We start from the raw sequence: 26,162 nt of genomic DNA on the forward strand, positions 1-26,162 counted from the left end.
ATTTTAGTCAGGGACTTTCCTCATTCTTGTCCATTCACACACTTGCTTTGTCTTGGTCTAAAGGTCTAAAGCCTGCCCCACTGTCTTCCTCATAAAAAAAATGTCATGGGTTTACTCTTAGACCAGAAGCCAGTGCATGAACTCACTTAATATTGTCTTTGGCCCATCTACCTGGACCGTTACAGCTGTGAAATCAAGATTTCCTTTCTCCTTAGACTGCAGGGAAATGCCATCCTAGCTCAATGTAGTTGATAATCAACATCACCAGTTAATTTTGAGCTCGTGTGTGCCTTCAGGGACTTCCAGCTTATGAAATTGCCCGTAAGGCAGGGCATTGGAAGTACTCTCAATCCACTGTGCTGGTGTTTCCAGGAAGAATGGGCTCCATTGCACACCAGCACACCAGTACTTACTAGGAGATGAACTTGCCTTTCCTGTTATATTTACTTGGATAGAGTGTGACTAGAAAACAGTCAGTTTTAAAAATAGTAACCACAATTTCCCAAAGGCTATACAAATTAAGGGCTCCCATTGCTATGAGGTAATGCACATATTCCTAAAATACTGAAATTCCTAAAAGGATATAATCCATGCAAAATGCCACCGAGGAGTCAATAAATTAGCTATTGTTATAATTTATAGCATGCTTACTTTACTTTAAAATATTCATTATTTTATATTCATGCTTTGCATTAATTTATTCTGTTAGAACTCTGGTTCAAGTAGTCAATGAAGTTTTTTCTGTCAAAACAATTTTAAAAGCTGTCCATGTTTTGTGTATAAGTTTGTATGCTTGTATGTATTTATATCTCACTAGCAGGAACCAGTCCTCCCCTTTGCTAAAATATGGGGTTTATTAGTTCTATTGGAAACTTTGAAAAGTCAGAGATGATGATAGTCTTCAACACATTAATCATTGCTGAAGAATAGCAGATTTGGGGCAATCTTTCAATGGACTAACTGAATAAGAACCAAATTTGAGCAAAATAAAACACTTTGATTATTGGCTTTTTTCTGTATTTTTGCTCATTTGCTGGGAGAGTTCTCAGGCAAAGAGTAATTTGCAAATTTAGTTGTTGCCAGATAAGAGGTTAGTCTCCTACTAGATTGCCTCACAGGGGAGAGTGAGGAGAACATGGAGAAAAGGGAAAACCCTCTCCCCTGCAAACCACCACCACTATGACAAGTTATATAGTGACAGGAGGGTCTCTTTAGGGCCTAGTGTACCCGTGACCCAAATCATTTGTTATATCACTGCATAGAAGTGGTTCTGCAATTTTAAATTATCCTGTAACTTTGTCTTTATAGAAAATAGGTACCCCAGCCCAAACAATCTCTCTAAGTACCTTTAAAAAACCACTCTTTTTTTTTTAGGAGTATTTCTTTAACTTGGTTAAGGGATTCATTCCATGGGATTAAAAATAAAAATCCTGAGTGATCAGGTTCTTTCTGGTGTGGGCAGCAGCAATGGGAAGAACAGGCATTTGCCTCTACGACGTGGGATTTTCCTGTGACTGTTGCATCTCCAGTGGCAGCAGCAGGGTTTTCCTTTGTTAGATAAAATGGTAGGGAAAGACCCCTTGTGCTGTAGGAAACAACTCCACACTTCCTTCATTTGCATAGGATCTACACATTTACAAAGCACTTTCACATTCTTTACTCTTTTAACTTAGTAGATAATTACCCCAGTTCAAAAGATGAGGAAATTTTAATGTGTAGACACAGCTGGTGCATGGAGAGCTGGACCTGGAATCTACACTGTCTGACTCATCTCTGTGCTTTTCTCTATGTTCAGGGTCCAAAACTATGACTGGGTCAAATTCGGCCAGCCTCCTGATTTTACAAATAACAACTTTGCTTGTTTTGTCTATAGCTGCTTTCTCACTACAGTGGAAAAACTGAGTAGTTCGAACAAATGCCATATGGACCTCATATTCTACAATATGTACTAGCTAGTTGCTCTTTTCTGAAAAAATTTGCCCACTCCAGATGGCTTCTGATTCCAAGAGGTTCAAAGTTTTCCATGGTCCCGACCAGCATGGCTCAGTGGTTGAGCATCAACCTAAGAACCAGGAGATCACGGTTCAATTCCTGGTCAGGGCACATGCCCAGGTTGCGGGCTCAATCCCCATTATGGGGCGTGCAGGAAGCAACCTATCAATGATTCTCTCTCATCATTGATGTTTCTAGCTCTCTCTCCCTCCCCTTCTGCTCTGAAAAAAAAAAAAAAGTTTTCCATGGAACAGTGGCTTCCTTGAAGATGAGGCAAGGGATTTGAGTGATCCTGCTTGTCTCTCTGTCACCCGGAGAGCTGTATAATCATCAAGACATTGGCAGCATTTTCTTCTAATTCAGTGGATTGGTACAAGCCAGCTTTTATGGCTCTCACAAAAATGTTTTGACTTAAATGCTACAATAAGAAATCACATGTGTTTTGCTGGTGTTCATTGCCAGTAATGGAGTTGCTTAAGGGTACAGACTGGATGAGTCAGCTGAATATACCTTCTGCAGTTTCTTCTTGTTTTTGATCGGAGGAAGACCATTTTAGTGAAACAAAGCTGACATTTTTCAGATACTTTGTTTTTGCAAACAGGAAGTTTGGTCAATTTCAGTGAGTTAGAAAAGTGATTCCATGATTCTTATGGCTGTTTCTAGACTGTTTCTTTTCTTCTCACTTTTCTTCATCTCCTTTAGGTAGTTTCCATGACTCTCTTCTCTTTCTGCCTCATTGGTCTCCTCCATGCCAGGGTTCTTCCATGTGTTCTTATTGTTCCAATGGCCTCTTGTAGAATGATAACCTTTAAGACAATATCTGCAAGCCTTACCACCAGAAGGTTCATTCTTCTTTTGTCATCCTAATTTACTCTAGAGTTGTGATAATTAAAAAACAACAACAATATTTAAAAGCCACTCCCTAGAATTATTTTGTTTTCTTAAATAATCGTTGGACTTCTTTTTCTCTATTTTTAATAACTTGCTGTATTGTCAGGTGCTGTTCAAATCAATAGAAGAAGCATTTCATTAAATTCCTTCTCAGCAGAAGCATTTGTGCATCCAGTTGATGTAGAAAAGGTGAATATTTTACTTTTATATTTTTTTTATGCCACAAAGAGTGTTAATCCTTTAGATAGTGCTGTTATAATTTAAATTTGGAAATTTCACTTCATGAGGCATGGCAAGTAGGTTTCATTTCAGCATTTGATTGATAGAGGGTGGAGGCTGCCAAGAGCCCCAAGCTGAGAAGGGTTCTGAGGCAGTGTCTATGCTCAGCTGGAAAGTCTGCCATGATTGATGAATGATGTCAACCATTGGGCCATCACCAACCTAGGGTTTTATATCACAAGAAATTCAAATTGGGTTGTTTATTGATTGCAGTGGACTAAGTCTTATGTCTGGAAGATATGGACTATACTTTACATAATAACCTCTAATTAACTCCATTTAAATACGGCTTCTTGATTTTTTTTTTTTGTAAGAGAATATTTATTTGGTAAACTACAAAGGTAGAAAAAGTAGTTCCTAGAAGAAATGGGCTTAGGAGAGAATTTATGGAGGTAAAGGAAGAGCCCTTGGAGCTTGAGAGTGAGAAAGCTAATGGTAATGTGCCTGGGGTGGGGGAGTGGGGGGGAGGGTGGTGTGGGAGAGAGAAGGAAAAGGAAAGGGAAAGGCACAGGTGTGACCCTGGTAAGGAGAGTGCCTGCTTCTTGATTTTTAAAAATGTAATATACCTCAATGAAAAAAAGTTGATTATCCTTTTGTATTTTAACTGATTTTTTTCTATAGGAAAATGCCCACTTTTATGCTGCAGATATGATTATATCAGCAATGGAGAAAATGAAGTGTAACATCCTGAGTCAACAGCACACAGAGAACTGGAGTATAGAAGAAGCCAGTGGGTCACTTGGGAATGATCAAAGTGACTCTGAAGTGACCTTTTATACCAATATAAAGCAAGAATCCGGGTCTTCCACTTTTTCAAACAGTGGCTATGAAGGCAAGTGGGGCAAATATGAGAAAGCTTTTTGCTGTAATCTCTACACATATTTATCTTCTCTGTCAAATCTGGAAGTATGTCTTTAAATCCTTTGTCTAAAACTTCTGAAATAACCTACTAGTATATTATCCTCATCATATGTGCCCTTTGGGTTTGGGACTGGTTAGCATACTCCACTCCATGGCTAAATCAATGTGTTGTTGTTTTTCTTGGACTTCATCCTAATTTTCCTTTTGGCAGTGGCTGAAATTTTCCATCTTCCTTTGCTTTCTGTCACATAGCATTCTCTTAACTCTTCTTCCTTTCCAAGTCCTCTTTCATTCATTCCACAAACAAGGAGCCTGAGAGGTGCTGGGTGCCGGGCATCACCAGGCAACAAGATGTGCTCCTTCCCTCCAGGAGCTCTCGTGGTGGAGCCCAGGCTGTGTGGGATCATAGGCAGGGCTCCTATGACCCAGTGCAGTGGGTCCCAGAGTAGAAGGAGCTCTAGGGAGTTCTTCCTGGAGGGGAGGATAAATAAACTGAGAACTGAAGATAGGATTTGTCATTTTCTTACCATTTCTTAAGTGTGAATCCTGCTTCAGTCCTAGATTCTTCTCTTTCTACCCTGAGATTTTATCCACTGCAACATCTTTCCATATTCCCTCTCTGTTGACATCTCTCACATCTGTGTTTTTAGTCCTGCAACTCTTTTACATGCTTGCTCAATATTGCTGGGATCTGTGGAACATGTCCACCTGAATGGCCTCCCAGCATCTCTAACTTAACATGTCTAAACCAGTCATATCTCTATCACTCCCTCACAAGCCCCTTTCAGAAAAAGAAACAAAAAAGGATTAAAAACAAATGCTTCCTTTTCCTTTACCTGGCATTTTAATCAGGACCCTTTCAGGAGAGAAGAACTCACTCCGTGTGGTACATATATAACACAATGCCTGGCATAAAATACGTGTGTAGTAAATTGTTGCTGAATCCACTACCTAGCTCAAATTAAAAGGAACATAATTTAGAAAGTATATAGAGCATCCTCATTGAACCCAGTGATGGGAAATATAAAACTGACAAGTAAAGAGGCAGCTCTGGCATCTGTATTTTCTGAGGCAACAAAATGCAATTGCTACTCTTCCTGCATGTAGTTGCTTCATTCCCGTTTTCCACCGCCTGACTTCTTCATCCCTACCCACCCCTTAGCCCTTGTTTTTGTCTGCCATCTCCTTGACTTCTCAGCCAGGGCCTCACAGCTCAGCCTAGTCTTGCTGGACCCCAAGTCTAGCCTACCAGAAAGAGCATGTGGTGGCACCTGCTTTAATTGGATGTCCATAGCTGGTCAGCTAGCTGTGTGACCAGTTTGGCCGGGGAATGCAATATAGATTGTTATCTCCTCTGAGGCTGCCGGTGGAGAGAAAAGGCATGTGGTTCATATTTCAGCACACTATCTTTGACTCTTTCTTCTTCCTTGTGCCTGTACCTCTGTCCAGTTTCTAGTTAGTGAACAAATCAATTCTGACTTCTCAGTAGTAGTGACATCCCCTCCATCCATTCTTCATTCCTGCCTTTTACCTGCAGCAGCCCTCTCGCCAGTCATTTTGTAAGAACTGCATTTAGGTCCTCCATATGTATCTGCTGCCTTTAATTTTCTCTCTTTGCTTTCACACTCTTTTCCCTTATTATTGACCCTATACACATCTGTCTCTCTAGTCCTCTAAAATGGCCTGCTGAGTTTGTTCCACATTTAATCCTGGGATTTTCAGCCTTCTGGGAACCAGCTTCTCCTACCTTCTCAGCAGGCATATCCTGCCATTTCTGTTGTAACATAGGCTTCAGTTATACTAGCCTGTAGACATTTCTCACAAGCTCCGGCCTTCCTCCCTTTACTTCAGCGAGGCTCTCTTGGAACACACATTAGTGCCTTCATCATTCCCCTTCTTCAAAAGCAGTTTTTTGCCACCAGCACTGTGACGTGTTCCCTGATTTTCATCAGGAGAGGAGTACCATTCATATGGGGTGGAACATAAGTTGTGCTCTGGAATGCTCTCTAATTGTCTAGGCTCGTGTCTCCCCCTGGAGTTGTGCAATGTGGATCTCACCTCTAAACTTCTTAAAGCCCATGGCACACAACTGTGTTTCCTTAAATTCTTTGATAGATGAGATTTATCTTATTTGTATTTGCATTCAGCATAGTGCCTTGTTTGAAATAGGTATTTAAAAAATGTATTAAATGGTTGAATACTAATGTTTAGATGAAATTTTAAAAATATATATGTTAAAGAAATTTAAAAATATTTCTACCATTCAAATAAAATATTTATCTTTTACTAGTATTAAGTATCATTCTTTAAAAATTTCTTTATTTGCCAAAACCGGTTTGGCTCAGTGAATAGAGCGTCGGCCTGCGGACTGAAAGGTCCCAGGTTCGATTCCGGTCAAGGGCATGTACCTGGGTTGCGGGCACATCCCCAGTAGGAGATGTGCTGGAGTCAGCTGATCAATGTTTCTCTCCCATCGATGTTTCTAACTCTCTATCTCTCTCCCTTCCTGTCTGTAAAAAATCAATAAAATATATTTAAAAAAAATTATTATTCTTATTTTTTTATTGTTGACAGTATTATAGCTATCTCTCGCTTTCTCCCTTTTTGACCCCCTCCACCCAACCCCTACCCCACCCCAGGACTTCCCCAAACTATTATATGTGTCCATGGCTTATGAATATATGCATGTATGTTCTTTTGTTAATCTCTTCCTGTCCCCTCCCAACCCCACCATTAGAGATTTATTATTCTGTTCCATGCATCCATACTGCTGGACCTATTTTGTCATCAATTTATTTTGTTCATTAGATTCCACATATAAGTGAAATCATGTGATAATTTGTCTTTCTCTAAATGGCTTATTTTGCTTAATATAATACTCTACAGGTCCCTCCATGCTGTCTCAAAGGGCAAGAGATTCTTCTTTTTATAGCCACATAGTATTCCAGTATGTAAATGTACCACAGCTTTTTTATCCACTCATCTACAGATGGGCACTTGGGCTGTTTCCAGATATTAGCTATTGTAAGTAATGCTGCTATGAACATAAGCATGCATATATTTATTCTGATTGTGTTTTGGGATTCTCAGGATATACCCTGAGAAGTGGGATTGCTGGGTCAAATGGCAGTTCCATTTTTAATTTTTTGAGGAACCTCCATTCTCTTTTATAATGTCTGCACCAGTCTGCACTTCCACCAGCAGTGTACTAGGGTTCCCTTCTCTTTACATCCTTGCTAGTAATTGCTTGTTGATTTATTGATGGTACCCATTCTGCCAGGTGTGAGGTGATATCTCATTGTCATTTTAATTTGCATTTCTCTGATAATTAGTGACATTGAGCATTTTTTCAGATGTCTATTGGCCATCTGTATGTCCTCTGCCTATTTTTAAATTAGATTGTCTTCCTGGTGTTGAGTTGTATGAGTTCTTTGTATATTTTGGGAAATAAACCCTTATCATATGTATTATTGGCGAATATGTATTCCTATTCAGCCATACAGTAGGTTCCTTTTTAATTTTGTTGATGGTTTCCTTTGCTGTGCAGAAGCTTTTTAGTTTGATGTAGTCCCATTTGTTTATTTTTTCATTTGTTTCTCTTGCCCTAGGACAATGGTTGGCAAACTGCGGCTTGCGAGCCACATGCAGCTCTTTGGCCCCTTGAGTGTGGCTCTTCCACAAAATACCATGTGCGGGCGCACATGTACAGTGCGATTGAAACTTCGTGGCCCATTCGCAGAAGTCAGTATTTTGTGGAAGAGCCACACTCAAGACGCCAAAGAGTCTCATGTGGCTTGCGAGCCGCAGTTTGCCGACCACTGCCCTAGGAGATGTTTTGGTGAAAATACTGCTACATGAGCTGTCTGAGATTTTACTGCCTATGTTTTCTTCTAGGATTTTTATGGTTTCATGACTTACATTTAAGTCTTTTATTCATTGTGAGTTTATTCTTGTGTATGGTATAAGTTGGTGGTCTAGTTTCTCTTCCTTCCTTCCTTCCTTCCTTCCTTCCTTCCTTCCTTCCTTCCTTCCTTCCTTCCTTCCCTCCCTCCCTCCCTCCCTCCCTCCCTCCCTCCCTCCCTCCCTCCTTCCCTTCCTTCCTTCCTTCCTTCCTTCCTTCCTTCCTTCCTTCCTTCCTTCCTTCCTTCCTTCCTTCCTTCCTTCTTTTTTTCTTTTTTGCATGTACCTGTCCTATTTACCAAACACCATTTATTAAAGAGACCGTCTTTACTCCATTGTATGCTTCTATAGCCTTTCTCAAATATTTATCGACTATATTGGCATGGGTTGATTTCTGGAGTCTCTGTCCTGTTGCATTGTTCTATATGCTTGTTCTTGTGCCAGTACCAGGTTGTTTTATTACAAAGGCTTTGTAGTATAGTTTATTATCTAGTATCATGATCTCTCTAACTTTGTTCTTCTTTCTCAAGATTTCTGTGGCTATTCGGTGTCTTTTTGGAGTATTTGTTGTAGATATGAGAAATATGCTATTAATATTTAATAGGGATTGTGTTTAATGTGTAGGTTGCTTTGGGTAGAATGGACATTTGAATAATATTAATTCTTCTAATCCATGAACATAGTATATGCTTCTACTTGTTTGTTGCCGGGGTTCTTGTCCCAGCATCAAGAAGGGTTCAAGAATCTGGAGAAGGGGCTGTGCGTAGATGACATAGGAATCCAGAGACTAATAAAGAGTCCAGAGACGAAATATAATTTTGAAAGGCACTGGGGGTCAGAGGAGCTTAGCTAAAGGAGCTAAGATCCAGGTCTTAAGTCTAAGGTCTTAGGTTCTCTCTGTCCCCAGGACCCCATGCTTTTTATTAACACAACTTGTCCTGAGGCGAGGCAGAGATATACACTTCAAAGGGTTAGGGTTTGTTACAGAGTCCATTTTCAGAATGGGGGAATTAGCCTACGGCTGTTCAGGTATTTGGCCAGTAGGAGGCAATAACATGTAGATTAAGATGTCCTTTAACTGTCTGGCAGCCACAATCAGTTTCCTATTCAGTTTTGGGGAAATGCTTTTAGCCATTCTCAGCTGGTGACTACATGTGTGACTCAACCCTTTTGAGTCCCCAAGTCTCATCAACCTTTTGATGAAACTCTTGAAATTATGACATGCTGGAATTGGTTCCCGGCAGTTTGTATTTTCCTCTATTTCATTTTTTAATGTCCTATAGTTTTCTGAGTACAAGTCTCTTACCTCATTAGTTATGTTTATTCTCAGGTATCTTATTTTCTTTTGTTGTAATTGTAAATGGTATATATATTTTTTTACTTTCCCTTTCTGAGGGTTTATTACTGGTGTATAAAAATGCCATCAATTTCTGGGTGTTAATTTTTTATCTTGCTACTTTGCAGAATTTATTTATTAAATCTAGTAGGTTTTGGGTGGAGTCTTTAGGGTTTTCTATATACAATATCATGCCATCTGCAAATTATGACAGTTTTACTCCCTCCTTTCCAATTTGGATGCCTTTTATTTCTTCTTCTTGTCTGATAGCTATGGCTAGAACTTCCAGTTCTATCTTGAATGAGAGTGGTGAAAGCAGACATCTCTGTCTTTTTCCTGATCTTAAGGAAAATGCTTTTAGTTTTGCCTGGCCACAGTGGCTCAATGGTTGACTGTCTACCTATGAATCAGGAGGTCACAGTTGGATTCCTGGTCAGGGCACATGCCCAGGTTGTGGGCTCGATCCCCAGTGGGGTGTGGGCACAAGGCAGTCAATCAATGATTCTCTCTCATCATTGATGTTTCTTCTCTCTCTCTCTCTCTCTCTCTCTCTCTCTCTCTCTCTCTCTCTCCCTTTCTCTCCCCCTTCCTCTCTGAAATCAATTAAAATATATTTTAAAAAGAATAAGAAAATGCTTTTAGTTTCTGCCCATTGAGTATGATATTGGCTGTAGTTTGTTATATATGGCTTTTATTATGTCGAGGTATGATCCCTCTGTTCCCACTTTGCTGAGAGTTTTTATCATAAATGGGTGCTGTATTTTGTTGAATGCTTTTTCTACATCTACTGATATGATCATATGATTTTTATCCTTCATTTTGTTTATGTGGTCCATTATGTCTATTAATTTGCAAATATTGAACCATTCTTTCATCCCTGCAATAAATCCCACTTAATGTATTGTTGGATCTGATTTGCTAATATTTTGTTGAGGATTTTAGCATCTATGTTCAGAAGGTTATTGACCTGTAATTTTCTTTCTTTGTAGTGTCCTTATCTGGTTTTGGAATGAGGATAGTGCAATCCTCATAAAAAGAGCTTGAAAGTGTTTCTTTCTCTTGGACTTTTTGGAGTAGTTTGAGAAAGATAGATGTTAGTTCTTTGAATGTTAATAAAACTTCCAATTGAAGTCCTCTGGACCAGGGCTTTTGTTTGCTGGCAGGTTTTTATTATTATTATTATTATTATTATTATTATTATTATTATTGCTTCAATTTCACTAGTTGTTTTTGGACTATTCTGGTTTTCTGATTTTTCCTGATTGAGTTTTGGCAGATTGTATGTTTCTAGAAATTTATCATTTTGCCCAGGTGGTCCCCTTTGTTGGCATATATATGTTCAAAGTATTTTCTTACAATCCTTTGTATTTCTGTGGTGTTGATTGTTACTTTACCTCTTTCATTTTTTATTTTGTTTATTTTGTTTCCTGATAAGTCTGGCTAAAGGTTCATCAATCTTATTTATCTTTTCAAAGAATCACATCTTGATGTTACTGATCTTTTTAATTTTACTTTTTTCAGTCTCTGTCATTTATTTCCACTCTAATCTTTATTATTTCCTTCCTTCTACTTTCTCTGGACTTTTCTTGTGTTCTCTTTCTAATTCTTTTAGTTGTAGGTTTAGTTGTAGGTTTGAGTTTTTCCTATTTCTTGAGGTAGGCCTGTAATGCTATGAACTTCCCTCTCAGGACTGTTTTCACTGTGTCCCATAAATTTTGGGTTGTTGTGTTTATTTATTTGTTTCCAGGAATTTCATGATTTATGCTTTGATCTCACTGGTAATCTATTCATTGTTAATAACAAGCTATTTGGTCTCCATGTGTTTGATTGTTTTTGAGGTATTTTCTTTTTTAATTGTAGCTGATTTCTAGTTTCATGCCATTGCAATCCAAGATGCTTGATGTTATTTAAATCTTCTTGAATTTGTTAAGACTTATTTTGTGTTTTAACAGGTGGTCTATCTTTTGGAATAATTTATCTGCACTTGAGAAAAATGTGTATTTTGCCCCTTTGGGATGAACTGTTCTGTAAATGTCAATTAAATCCATCTGATCTAGCGTGTCATTGAAGGCCATGGTTTCCTTGTTGACTTTTTGTCTAGAAGATTTATCCAGTGATGTCAGTGAGGTGTTAATGTCCCCTACTATGACGACACTGTGACTGTATTGTAACACATTTCTCCCATATAGTCTTCCAAGAGTATATATATATATATATATATATATATATATATTTACATGCTACTTTATTGGGTGTGTATATGTTTATCAGTGTTATGTAGGGTCCTTCCTGGCTTCTTACTATGGCCTTTGTTTTGAAGTCTGTTTTGTCAGATATGAGTATTGCTAACTCAGCTTTTTTAATATTTCCATTTGAATGGAATATTTTTTCCCATACCTTCACTTTCAGTCTGAATGAATCTTTTGTTCTGAGGTGGGTCTCTTGTACACAGCATATATATTGGTCATGTTTTCTTATCCATTTATCTACCCTATGTCTATTGATTGGAGCACTTAGTCCACTTATATTTAAGGTTATTGTTGATATGTACTTACCTATTGTCAATTTTTTAAATACTTATGATGTTCCTCTCTCACTTGATTTCTTCTTCTTCTTAAAGCACTTCCTTTAACATTTCTTGTAGTGCAAGTTATGTGGTAATGTACTCCTTTAGCCTGTTTTTGTCTGGGAAGCTCTTTATTTTATCTTCAATTTTAAATGATAGCTTTACTGGATAGAGTAGTTTTGGGTTCAGTTCCTTGTTTTTCATTACTTTGAATACTTCATGCCAGTACCTTCTGACTTGAAGTGTTTCTGTTGAGAAATCAGCTCACATTCTAATGGATACTCTTTTGTAGGTGGTTTTTTTTTGTTGTTTGTTTGTTTTTGTCTCTCTCTTGCTGCTTTTAAGATGCTTTGTCTTTAATGTTTGTCATTTTAATTATGATATGTCTTAACTGGGTCTCCTTAGGTTTATCTTGATTGGAACTCTTTGTGTTTCCTGAACTTGTGTGACTTTTTTCTTCACCAGGTTAGAGAAGTTTTCTGCCATTATTTTTTTTTAAAATAGGTTCTCTATACCTTGCTTATTTTATTCTCTTTCTCTTACCCCAGTGTTGCAGATATTGTTCTGTTTCATGTTGTCCCAAAGTTACCTTAAACTATCCTGCTTTTTAATTCTTTTTTCTTTTTGCTGCTCTAATTGAGTGTCTTTTTCTACCTTGTCTTCCAAATCACTAATTCGATCTGCCTCATTCCATCTACTCTTGATATCAGATATGTTATTCTTTATTTCTGACTGGTCTTGTTCATGATTTCTATCTCTTTTTTTATGCTGTTGTAGTTCCCACTTAGTTCCTTGTAATTCTTACTAAGTTCCTCAAGCATCCTTATAACCATTACTTTGACATCTTTGTCTAATAAATTGCTTGCCTCCATTTCATTTAAATATTTTTCTGGAGTTTCCTCCTTTTTTTAATTTGGGGTTTGTTTCTTTGTCTCCCCATTTTTGCTGTCCATTTATATTTGTTTCTATGTGTTCAAACTGCTGTGCTTCCCCATCTTCGTGGGTTGACCTTATGTAGTAAGTGTTCTGTGGTGCAGCCTCTTTAATCTTCTGAACTGGATGCCCTAGGAATGTCCTTTGTGTGGTTTATTTGGGCTCTCCTGTTGTAATTGGGCCTTGATTACAATTGTTCCATTCATGGCTTGGATCTCTTCTCAGGCTGGCTGACTGTGAGGTTCATCCCAGACTACATTGTGCAAGCTATTGTGACAGGACAAGGCAAAACACAACACAACAAAACAAGAACAAAACAAAAACATACAAAATGCCCCTATAACAACAACTACAAAAGCAACCACAAAAGAAAAGAGAATTAGGAAAGAGAACAAGAATAATAATTAAAAAAATCTACAAGAAGGAAAATAAAGGGGAAAAAAAGGTATATGAAAGTGCAGAGGTGAAAGAAAATAAGAATAAGGAATAGGGGAAGAAAATGGTATAAAAGAAAAAATTAAAATAAATTATGAAAAGGAAAAAAAGATGAGAAAATAGAAATACAAAAAATAAGAAAAAAGAAAGCAGGAGAAAGAAGAAAAATAGAGTTAGAAAATGAAAGAAAAATTAGATATATGAAAGAAAAAAAAAGGATAAAAAAATAAAGCAATAAAGAAGATAATGAAGGGGAAAAAAAAGTGAAGTAGCACTCGTCTCAGCAGAGTTTACTGACTCCTGGGAGCTCCCTTTGGATCCTGCTCTTCTTGTTGGCTGAGGCTGACTGCTTTGTCTCCCAAGTCTGGGCCTCTTGGGAGGTACTTTGGTGCTAACCAATGTCAGAGCTATCCACATCTAACTCTCAGCAATCTGTTATAAGCGTTAAGTGATCCAGAGTTTGTGTCTGTCCCCACAGTACTTGACTGCACATGGGAGGGTCCAAGCTGCACTCTTAGGCCTGTTTGTTAGCAGCACAAGACCCAGTTAGCAAACTTCCTCATTTCCCTGCATTCTGCCTCCCCCTGCCTTCTCCTACCAGCCAGCTGTCAGTCTTAATCACTGAAAATGCTATTTTTGAAAGGGATTTTGGTGGAATTGGAAGTCTAGACCTCTAGGTCTCCTGTGGGGGGGAGGCGCCTTTCAGATTTCAGGGAAAGTGGTGGGTGTGTTTCCCCAGAGCTACTCCTGTGAGAGTGTTCCAGAATATTTCACTGTCCTTGGCTGGGTGGAGATCCTTGTATGCAGTCTAGTGGGATCTGCTAGAAAATGGGAGTTTCTATCAGCTCTCCTGTGAGGAGTGAGAACCAGTCAGGTTCCCAGGATGGTGAGGACAGTTCCACCCCCAAACCAATCACTGAGGCTCCCTGAGACTGTTTAAACCCACAGGCTTGGCCTCTGCTGCCATCTCCTCTACAGTGATTGAGATGCAGAGTGTGGAAGCAGGTTTCCTGAGGGTGGGGCGAGCTGTATCCCCTAGGGTGGGATATTTGACTTGTCTTGAGCTGTGGCTTCTGGGAGGGGTCTACACTTCTCAGGAAAAATGGCCGCTTCAATTTGGGGGATTATGACAGATTGTAGATTTCCTGGCTGCCACTTTTCCACATCTACCCCCAATGCTTCCCACCCCAGCCTCTCCTCAGGCATCTCCAGTCCACACTGCACTCTCTCCATCAAAGCCTCATGAATAACTACAAACAAAAATCCTGTGCTCTGAATTAAAACAAAAAAATGTGGCTTTATCTTCAACCAGCTCTGGTCTTCCCAGGAGATAGAAGCCTCCCACCTTTCATGGCTAGATGTTCCTGGCTCTGGTGCTCTGGACAGAGCCATAAGACAGATTCCTCCTCACTCTTGTCCTACCGCCTGTGGAAGCTAGGTCAGCCCCTCTTGTAACCTCGCCCATCCTTCCAGGCTCCAGGTGTTTTCTGCCCTTCCTTATTATGTCTTCTCCTGAGCTGGACTTCAGTGGTAATTCTGGGTGAATGTTCCCCAGTTTAGTTTTATTTCCAGTCTGGCCCTGGGAGGAGGTACAAGAAAGATTTGCCTACTCTGCCACCATCTTCTCCTCCTAATCACATTATGGTGATAGATGCTACTCCATGAGGTAGGTCAGCATTCTTTAAATTGCAGGTTGGGCCCTGCTGGCACGGCTCAGTGGTTGAGCATTGACCTATAAACTAGGAGATCATGGTTAGATTCCAGGTCAGGGCAAATGCCCAAGCTGTGAGCTCCATCCCCAGTGTGGAGCATGCAGGAGGCTGCTGATCAATGATTCTCTCATCATTTATGTTTCTATCTCTCTCTCCCTCTCACTAACCTCATATCAATAAAAATATATTTAAATTGCAGGTTGGACATGAGTCATTAAATTAAAATAAAGAAAAAAGAAAAGAAAGTATCAGTCTGAACGTCAGATTAGTGAGGATGAGCAAGGAATGCTTCTTGGAACTTTTTAACAGTTAAATATATCTTTGTGCTTACACTAAGTTGCAATGTAAATTGTATGTTACTGTGGATCATGGTCAAAAGATTGTGGGAAAGACAGGAGTAGGTGAAATGTCCCCATTTTATCCATGAGGAAACCAAAGCTGAGAAGTTTATTGCCTATTGTCTCCTGGCTGGGATGGGGCAATGCAGTGTTAAACTGGCCAGTCAGCTATGAAGCCCACTCACATAACCTCTCGGTAACATATGGACTACACTATTTCCCTAAACACCTGTATTCATTTCTATGTTTATTCAAGTGAATTCAGTTTTACAGTAATTATATATTCATATTAATGTAATTACATCACTAATCTATACATATAAAAGGTTAAGTGTCCATCTGTCTGACTGGTAGCTATGATGCACACTGGCCACCAGGGGTCAGACACTCAATGCAAAAGCTTCCATGACGCCCACTGGCCATTTAAAAACAAACGCCGTGGCACCGACAAACCAACACTTGGCTTCCCCCAAGAGGGACACTGGCCCCGCCACCACCCCGGAGCAACACCCCACCAAATTGCAGCCAACGCTGCCAAGACCCCATGGTGCAAAATGCAGCCCACAGCCCAGCCCAGAAGCGGTCACTGTGGGTGCTGGGTAATGACGTCACGTAGCAGCACCCAGCTTCTTTTTCCTAGCAACTAGCCTCCTTGGAGTTTCTTCAGCTGAGGAACCCAACTTGCTTTATAGACAGGTGCAAACATTTTACACTTTAACCAAATGTTTGTAAAGCTTTTTCACGTGCTTCATCTCATTTGATCCTCACAGAAGTCCTAGAGTAGATAGATAGGAGACTCGGTAGAATCCTATTTTCTTTTCATTAGCAAGACGCCAATAGAGATATTAAAATATTTCTTCTAATTAATTTCCTTTCAATGTGCACTGCTGGAAGCCAGTCTACCCTTGCTGCTTGACACAGTCACTGCAGGGAAGAAACATCTGCACAGCATATGTTTCAAAGGACCTGGCGTATATGGCATACTGTTCTTAATATGTTTGCTCCCCCTCTTAGCGCTATGTGTTTTAACCAAGGCCACCTCCCCAAGAAAGGTTGTTTCCCCATGTAGGGATTTTTCCCTGGAGTTAGGGATTAACAGGACTAAAGAAAGGAATAAATCGGTAAAACCCCTTAACTAAGTGCCAGGCTGGTAGTTAATCACCTTAACTACGAACAATCACGCTTAAGCTACATAATCTTTATTTAGGATAATCTCCTTCAGTTACTTCCTTGTAGCTTAACAGAACAGTAGAGTAGTGACCTTGGAATGGACATAACAAATGCCCTAACCTTTGGAATAGAATGGATAGGATTAAAATCAAATGGTATAGGGAGAAACCAAGATGGCGGCATAGGTAAACACTGGAGTTTGCTGCCTCGCACAACCACTTCAAAAATACAACTAAAAGATGGAATGGACATCACTGAGAACCACAGGAAGGCTGGCTGAGGGGAAATTCTACAATTAGAAGGAAAGAGAAAAGCATACCAAGACTCAGAGGAGGCGCGGTGCGGAAGTAAAATACAAAGGTGCGGAGGTGCGTGTGGAGCAGGCTGGCGGCTGAGGGTGCGGTTGTCTGTTTCAATTGGGAGGGAGTCTCAGGCTCTGAGCTCCAGTTCCGGGCGAGTCTCTAGGGTCCCAGACTCATACGGGAGAAGCGGGACTGTCTGGCATCGGTTGGCACTCAAGGGCAGCTTTCTCTCCGAGGTACTTGCAGCGGTTGCTGGGACACTGAGAGGCAGAGCCTCTGGGGACAGAACTGAGAGAAGCCATAACTGATCGCTCCACCCGCCCTGTAGATCCCCTGGGACCCGCCCTGCCCAAGCCTTGCACAGAGGCATTTGCTGGATAGCCTCAGGCAAAGGCTAGATTAGCACCTCCCTAGAGATCAGGACAGAAGTTCTCCAACTGCAGACACAGCTGATTCTCACAGCCAGTTGGCCTGGAGGTCAAATCCCACCCCCCCCCCCGTGTTACCTACAACAATCGAGGCTTAACTACAACAAGACTGCACACAAAGACCACTAGGAGGTGCACCAAGAAAGCATAAAAAATGCGGAGACAAAGAAACAGGACACAAATGACAGAAATGGAGGAAAGCAAAATGCTGGATATAGAGTTCAAAACCACACTTTTAAGGTCTCTCAAGAACTGTATAGAAGCCGCCAATAAATTTAGTAAGGCCCTCGAAAAGACTGGTGAGACCGCCAATAAATATAGTGAGATCCTCAAGAAATCTAATGAGACCCTCAGTGTTGTGATAAAGGACCAACTAGAAATTAAGCATACACTGACTGAAATAAAGAATATTATACAGACTCCCAACAGCAGACCAGAGGAGCGCAAGAATCAAGTCAACGATTTGAAATGCAAAGAAGCAAAGAACACCCAACCAGAAAAGCAAAATGAAAAAAGAATCCAAAAATACGAAGATAGTGTAAGGAGCCTCTGGGACAGCTTCAAGCGTACCAACATCAGAATTATAGGGGTGCCAGAAGATGAGAGAGAGCAAGATATTGAAAACCTATTTAAAGAAATAATGACAGAAAACTTCCCCCACCTGGTCAAAGAAATAGACTTACAAGTCCAGGAAGAACAGAGAACCCCAAACAAATAGGAATCCAAAGAGGACCACACCAAGACACATCATCATTAAAATGCCAAGAGCAAAAGACAAAGAGAGAATCTTAAAAGCAGCAAGAGAAAGACAGTCAGTTACCTACAAAGGAATACCCATACGACTGTCAGCTGATTTCTCAACAGAAACTTTGCAGGCCAGAAGGGAGTGGCAAGAAATATTCAAAGTGATGAATGCCAAGAACCTACAACCAAGATTACTTTACCCAGCAAAGCTATCATTCAGAATTGAAGGTCAGATAAAGGGCTTCACAGATAAGGAAAAGCTAAAGGAGTTCATCACCACCAAACCAGTATTATATGAAATGCTGAAAGGTATCCTTTAAGAAGAGGAAGAAGAAGAAAAAGGTAAAGATACAAATTATGAATAACAATATGCATCTATCAACAAGTGAATATAAGAATCAAGTGAATAAATAATCTGATGAACAGAATGAACTGGTGATTATAATAGAATCAGGGGCATAGAAAGGGAATGGACTGACTATTCTTGAGGGGGGGGAAAGGGGTGTGGGGGATGAGGGAAAAGACTGGACAAAAATCGTGCACCTATGGATGAGGACAGTGGGTGGGGAGTGAGGGTGGAGGGTGGGGTGGGAACTGGGAGGAGGGGAGTTATGGGGGGAAAAAAGAGGAACAAATGTAATAATCTGAACAATAAAGATTTAATTTTAAAAAAATCAAATGGTATAAATACAGATGTAACAGGAGAATAAAAAGAGAACCTCGCTATGCTGATCAACTGAACACTGCCTCCGTGTCATTCCTTCTTCGCTGACTCCATCCACACCTTTGGGAACCCCTGGACCTGCTGGGGCTGGACCCCAACAGTGCACAAATCCGTGCACTGGGACACTAGTATTATTATATTAACAATATTTCATATCCGGTTTTTCAAGTTGTTATGACTTTCACATTTTTCAATTACGTTATTTCTTGAGTTAACAGAGTGATTTACAATATCAATTCCCTATTCCTTGGCATTAAAGTAGCTTTCAGTATTTTAAATAGACTACAAATAGCTCCTTAGTGATCAAAGCCTTCTTCTTTCTTTAAAAAAAAAGTATTTATTGATTTGACAGAGAAAGAAGAGGGAGAGAGATTGATTAGTTGTTCCACTTACTTATGCATTCATTGGTTGCCCTGACTGGAGATAGAACCTGCAACCTTGGTTATCGGGATGATGCTCTAACCAACTGAGCTATCCAGCCAGGTCCCCAAATCTTCCCCTTTCATTAAATTTTCTTTTTAATGACATTCTTAGGATAATTCCCCAGACTGGTATTAGGGATAGAAAAGTATGTACATATTTTATTAGTTTCCTAGGGCTGCTGTGACCAAATACCATGAATTAGGTATCTTAAAATAATAGAAATTTATTGTCTCACATTTATGGAGTCCAGAAGTCAGAAATGAAGTTGTGGGAAGGGCTGGATCCTTCTGGAGACTCTGAGGGAGAATCTGCTTCATGTCTCTGTCCCAGCTTCTGGTGGTTGCTGGTAATCTTTGATGTTCCTTGGTTGGTAGACACATCACCCAATTCTCTGCCTCCTTCTTCACATGGTGTTCTCTCTCTATATATACCTGTGTCTGTGTCCAAATTTCTCTCTTTTTATGACCAGTCATTAGATTTAGGGTTTACCCTACTCCAGTAGGACCTCATCTTAACTACATCTGCAAATACCCTAATTCCAAATAAGGCTACATTCACTGTTTCTGGGTAGACATGATTTTTTTTTTGGGGGGGGGGCACCACACTATTCAACTCAGTACAGTGTTTATGTCACCTATATTCTTTCCCTCTCTGTGAAGCTGAAATTGCTTTCCCCACTACCATTTTTTAAACCTTTGTATTATTGGAATTTTCAAACATATGTAAAAGCAGACAGATTACTTTTATGAACTCCCACATACGCAGTGTGTTTCACTTAGTAATGGTGAATGTAAGAACAACACAGAAATAATTCTTTGTTTGGTAGGCAGTTAGACATGAGCAGAGCAAGGACAATGGGTCAGGTGCTACAGAAGGTCACCAGGGTGAAAAGCTCTGATGTCTAGTAAAGGATAAAACTGGGAAAACAAGAATCTCATCCCCAGGGTGACCTTTTCTTCCTTAACATATTCCTGCCATGCGGTTTAGACTCTCTGACCTTTCATAACACTGGTCATGCAATTCGGGCCCTCCTCTGACCCATCCTCCCATGGCATGTTGCTAGACACCCACTCCTCAGAAGGAAAACAAACAAGGGGGACAAAGAATAGCCCTTAAGCATTAAGCTCCCAGGACAATGAGGTTTTGACCTGCATCAAGTTCATCTAGGCCTCAGCTGTATTTCAGCTCCAGGCCCAGAGAAGCAGCAAAACCAGACAATCAACACCAGTGCCTTTCCCCACTCCCTCCTACTCTTCTTCTCCCAGGCTCATTTTCCTGGCTTCTCTCTTTCTCCTAAGCTCCAAGGACCCTTCTTTTTCCTCTGTAACTTGTTTCCTGAGCTCATTTCTTCTCTACAGCTCACTTCTTCTACCTCTATGACTTTCTAAATAAATTTTCTCTTGTAATTTGAGTCTTGGCTCTGAATTCTTTCCTAGCCAGAACTCCATTACCAAAGTTGCTGAATGAAGGTTTGTTCTGACTCCACTGATCTAACACCTGGTGCCGTTCTCGCTGCTTACTACACTTGCTTTTCTGAAAATTCTTGAAGCTGAATTTTAAAATTCTTAGCCCTTTTTATTCCTAACGTCTATATAGTTGCATGTTACAGATTGTGTATTTTTTTTCTTGTTGGTGAAACCCCCTTTTCTTTCTCTAGGTTGTGCTGTGTTACAGGTCAGCCCAGTTGTTAAAACACCTACTTACTGTGATGTGGTGAAAGAGGCCTGCAAATGTGACTTTGATAAGTTTGTTATTGTAGGTAAGATTTAGATATTCTTCGGATATGACTAAATCCCTCCCTCCTGCCTCCTTTCTGTCTCTCCCTCTCCCTCCCTCTCTGAAATCAATAAAAATACATTTTTTTAAATGCTATTTTTTTAAAAAAAAGAAAAGAAACATCAGTGATGAGAGAGAATCATTGGTTGGCTGCCTCCTGCACACCCCCCACTGGGGATTGAACCCACAACCCGGGCATGTGCCCTGACTAGGAATCGAACCATGGCCTCCTGGTTAATAGGTGGACAATCAATCACTGAGCCACACTGGCCAGGCCAGGTGAGTATATTTTGAAATTCCGTCTTTGGTTATCAGCTGTAGCCTCATAATAGAAACTCAAAAGACACTGAAGTATGAAGATGCTGAATAAGTGGTTCTTTCTGAAATGCAGGGAGCTATTTTTGTGTGCTTATAAAATTGACTGTGACTAAGTGAAACAGACTAAAAGACCTCTCTACTCTTTCTTCTATTTTTCCACAGAACTTGGGAAGTTCAGCAATACCACAGAAACCTGTGGATGTTCCTGCAGCTCCTCTAAGAGGTATCTCCCTTTCATGTCCTTCACATAGGCCCCTGGGCCATCACTTCTGAGACACTGAATTCCAGGCCTCTGTGAACATCTCAGGCCAAGTTCAGTTAGTTGAAATGCAACAATCACCACTCAAGTTCCTACAATGTTTTTATAGTGTTTAAAAGAGTTTTGTATACATTTGCATACATTCTTATGTGATCCTCATGGATAGGCTTTTTTAAAACCCCATTTTAAAGATGTAGAAACTAAGGTTCAGACACAGTGTGCCTCGGGGCACAATGCTGTTAAATAACAGAGGTAGGATTTGAACTTAGGTCTTCTAACTCTAAATCCAGTGCTCTTTTCACTATACCTCTCAGTCTTGGTACCCTCAATAAATAAAGCTGCTCTGTTGAACATGGAGGAATTGTGTTGAGTAAGATAACCGTTGGTACTGTGGTTGATGCATGGTCTCTTCTATGATGCCTCCTCTGAGTTTTTGGAGAGGGAAGGATAGTTGAAAATCTGAAGAAGAACCTTATACTCCTCATTAATATAATTGTTAATCTTTTGCATCTCTTTCATTTCAGTGTTATTTATGAGCGAAACTTCAATTCAGCTGAGCTAATAGCCAAAGAATTGTACCAAGTATTCCGTAAGTGCTGGATGTTGTCAGAAGTTAATTATCAGCTGGCAGTTTCCCTCAATGCATCTGACTCCATAGTAAGTAGCAAAAAAAGTTGACTTTGAATGGAAGTTTCACATTCCTAAATTCACATTTTGCCTGCTATTCACTTCAGACATGGATTTGTTTCCTTTATGGTCACTGGGTGTTGGGGGAGGAATTGAAAGGAAGGATGAATCTGAAATTTATTGAGTATTTATTATGCACCTGAAATTCACATTTTAATTCTCATGTGTCCTATTAGGTAGATGCTATTATCATTTTTATATCAAGACACCCAGCAGGGCTGGTCAGTGTAGGTAAGATTTAGATACTTCTCGGATATGACTAGATCCCTCCCTCCTACCCCCTTTCTATCTCTCCTTCTCCCTTCCTCTCTGAAATCAATAAAAATATAGTTTTTAAAATCTTATTTTAGGTAAGATTTAGATACTCCTCATGTATCAGCAGGAGTTATGCCTCATGCTGCCTAATTTGAAAGTCCAGGCTGGTTCTGTTGTAGGAAGCGGGAAGGCACCAGGTGTCTGACTGGTGGGGTCAGACCAAACCTGGGTTCAACAACCTCAGTACTTGGGTTCTGGCTAGGAAAGAATTCAGAGCCAAGACCCAAACAGTTTTGGGGTGAATTACAGAAGTAGAAAAAGTAATTTCTAGAAGAAATGGGCTTAGGAAACAACTTATAGAGGTAAAGGAAGGGCCCTTGGAGCCTGGGAGTGTGGAAGCGAATAGTAAGGTGCCTGGGGCAGGGAGAAGGAGGGGAAAGGGAAATAAGAAGGAGGGAAAGCATGCTGGAGTGGAGTCCCTGGAGTCCCTGGAGCTGGCAGGGTCCTTTGTCCTGAGGGTTTTGAGGGTGATTTTAGGGGAGGTCCCAGGGGAAGATCTCAATAGAATATTCAGCAATTTTCCAGGTGTGTCCTTTGAGGGTCTAGGTTTCCACTGATTGACTGGCAAGGACCAGGGCAGGGGTCATTATTCAGTGCAGCTTGTCTTGAGGACAGTTGTGGCTGGTTTTGTTGCTTATCTGGGCCTGGAGCTGTAATACAACTTTAGGCATAGATGTTATCTCTAGGGAGGGAAAGTCAAGAGGTACTGGTCCAAATCTCATGACCACATATATGCTAGGGAAGGAAAGGTCACCCTGGGGGCAAGGTCCCACCCTACAATTGTCCTTTGTTAGGCACCTGGGGCTCCCCGCACCCCCTTCTGTACCTGGCCCATCCTCCTTGCTCTGCTCCTGTCTAACTGCCGACCACAGCTCCCTATAGAACACTCTGCCCTCTGGCAGCATGCAGCTCATGGGGAACAAAGAACTTTGTGGCAAAGGCTAAAATAGAAGTAGTCCCCCTATACTCAATAAATTTAACAAAAGGAAATAAATAAATAAACTAGGGGTAGGCAAAAATCTCTCTGGAAATGCAAAGGAGGCAAAGGCCAGCTGGAGCAAAAATGACACTGAGGTGTGTGAGGTGTTTATTGAGCAGAATGGTTTGGTGTGGTTGAATAATATGTGTTTGCCTGTCTGTGTGTGTGTTGGTGGGGTTGGGGGAGGGCAGTGGTGATCCTGGGAAATAAGGCTTGAATACTAGTGGCCCAACTATGGAGGACCTAGAATGCTGATTTGAGGAGTTTAGATTTTAAATGATAATAGGTTCAGAGGGGAGCCAAGCAGGGGAATGGTCTTGAAAGATGTTTCTGGGGAAGTCTGACAACCATAGGAGGTTCTGATTGGTAGCATCTATCAGCCTATTTACTAAAATGCTATCTATAAAAGCATTGCAGGTCACAGTGACCTACTTGCAGTAATTTGAAGTCTGGAAACAAATGAAATACTAAAATAACTAAGAAACAAAGAAAAGTGACCTCAGCTGGGTGTTGTTTGAAACAGTTTTTCTCCAGATGGCTTCAGATACATGAAGGGCTCTTGCCATGTCCTTTAGTTCGGTTGAAAGCAGTTTTAATTTATCATGGTAAATTTTAATGTTGGAAATACAGTTGAGTGCTCTTTTAATTTCAGTTCCTAAAATAGGCTTGTTTAAGTTCCTAAATTCTCTCTTGTTATGCAGGTTGTAAATGAAGAGCGTGTCGGAAAAGACTTTGAATCCAGTGTGGATTTAGGAGAGGAAATTAAATTTAACTCAAGGATCAGAGGGACAGAAGACTGGGCACCCCCTAGATTTCAAGTCATAGTTAATGTTCATCCACCACATAAGTAAGTTGGGGTTGCTGTTTGGGCTTCCAGTCCAGTTGAAACAAGTTAGTTCTGTTACCCACGTTGGGTTTCTTGGGTTCCCCAATATAGAAATTGAGAAGAAACCCCTGAGAAATTATCAGACATGTCAATGTAAGAAACAATCAAACCTATAGAAAATTTTGAGTTTATTTGAGCCAAACTCTTGACAATTGCCAGAATGCAAATATCAATGGATTGAGGTAATACACCAGAGAATGGCAGTTTTGCACCTTATTTTATACATTACAATCAAAAGAGAAGAAGTAAGTGGGTTACATGAAATCCATTGGTGATAGATTAGGGAGGTGGGATGTTGGGGTCCAGCCCCAGCAGGTCCAGGGGTTCCCAAAGGTGTGGACAGAGTCGGTGAAGAAGGAATGACATGGAGGCAGCGTTCAATTGATCAGCATAGCGAGGTTCTCTTTTTATTCTCCTGTTACATCTGTATTTATACCATTTGATTTTAATCCTATCCATTCTATTCCAAAGGTTAGGGCATTTGTTATGTCCATTCCAAGGTCACCACTCTACTGTTCTGCTAAGCTACAAGGAAGTAACTGAAGGAGATTATCCTAAGATTATGTAGCTTAAGCGTGATTGTTCGTAGTTAAAGTGATTAATTACCCGCCTGGCACTTAGTTAAGGGGTTTTATTCCCTTCCTTAGTCCTGTTACTCCCTAACTCCAGGCAAAAATCCCCACCTGGGGAAACAACCTTTCTCGGAGAGGTGACCTTGGTTAAAACACATAGTGCTAAGAAGGGGAGCAAACATATTAAGAACAGTATGCCATATATGCCAGGTCCCTTGAAACATATGCTGTGCAGATGTTCCTTCCCTGCAGCGACTGTGTCTAGCAGCAAGGATGGACTGGCTTCTGGCAAATTCCCCCTTTTTATTTTTTAAATGATAGCATGTGTAAATCAGTGGCCACCTCTCGGATTGGGTTGTTTAAGACTCGGAAAACCTGTTTGTGACTTTGCCAACAAGCCAGTCTGAGGCTTAACCCTATATCGGCTCACCACAGTGGGAGAAAGCAAAGCAGGGGTAACCGCTGGTATTGAATAAAAAGTAAAATGATAGATTCATATGTCTTTTACACAGGTGGGTATAGGATAGTTAACAGTTAACAATTAACATGATAATAATAACAATGAGAGGATTTATGGTCTTTGCCCTGGTGTATTGGTTGTGCCTGAGGGGTTTGGAAGAACAGGGGGAGTTACCCTGACATTCCAAAGGTCTGTTATCATACATGCAAAATACAATAGACAGCTTTAGTTAAGGTAAAGATTGACTTTTGTCAGGAAAGAGTCTAGCTTAGGACATGACTATCTGCCATAAATTGCTTTTAAAAAGTTTTAATTTCAGACTATCCTTTGGGGTTACTTTAAGTCTCTGAGTTTGCAAGGCTGCCATGCAGACCTTCCCTGAGCTTGTCAGGTTAGCATGTGGCCCATTTTCATCCACAGGCAGATTTCATTAAGTTTATGTTGGAGCACAAAGGAGGCAGCACAGAGTAAAGGAAGGTCATCTGAACTGGCTCTGAGGTCCGGCTCTGCTTGGCTCCTTTTATGAGCTGGGGACAAAGCAGGCTTGTGCAAAAAGGCAGTTCTTCTTGAAAAAGGCAGGCTTGCATAATTTCTATTTCAGGGTGGAGTGATTTCACTTCCAGCTGAGTTGCCTGGTAACTATGTTCCCACCTGTGCTGTGAGGGTAGATGGCAGACTGCTCATTACCACCACCTTAGGAAGGTCATACAGCATTCAAACGGTGATCAACTGAGTGTTGTCAGTAGTTACAACACCTGCAAGAAGAAGGCAGTTATAAGAAAATAAAATCAGCTACCTCTGCATTTTTAAGTAGGGAGTGGAGGGGTGGTGACATTCTTGCAGTCAGCTTATTTGGTGTTCCTCTGGCCTTTTGTC

General features: G+C 40.5%; 1 protein-coding gene across 7 annotated transcripts in view; it reads left to right on the forward strand.

Annotated features, from left to right (window-relative positions):
• Nucleotides 1-26,162, forward strand: part of RUBCNL (rubicon like autophagy enhancer) — a 76,413-nt gene that overhangs the window by 18,977 nt on the left and 31,274 nt on the right. For all 7 annotated transcript variants that reach the window (XM_059684476.1, XM_059684474.1, XM_059684475.1 and 4 more), the window contains 6 exons: nucleotides 2,990-3,072; nucleotides 3,784-3,994; nucleotides 20,692-20,793; nucleotides 21,291-21,351; nucleotides 21,912-22,044; nucleotides 24,070-24,215. In XM_059684476.1, coding sequence (XP_059540459.1) covers nucleotides 2,990-3,072; nucleotides 3,784-3,994; nucleotides 20,692-20,793; nucleotides 21,291-21,351; nucleotides 21,912-22,044; nucleotides 24,070-24,215 — 736 coding nt within the window. The remainder of the gene's footprint in view (nucleotides 1-2,989; nucleotides 3,073-3,783; nucleotides 3,995-20,691; nucleotides 20,794-21,290; nucleotides 21,352-21,911; nucleotides 22,045-24,069; nucleotides 24,216-26,162) is intronic.

Source organism: Myotis daubentonii, chromosome 2 (assembly GCF_963259705.1).
Source record: "Myotis daubentonii chromosome 2, mMyoDau2.1, whole genome shotgun sequence".
Classification (NCBI taxonomy): Eukaryota; Metazoa; Chordata; class Mammalia; order Chiroptera; family Vespertilionidae; genus Myotis; species Myotis daubentonii.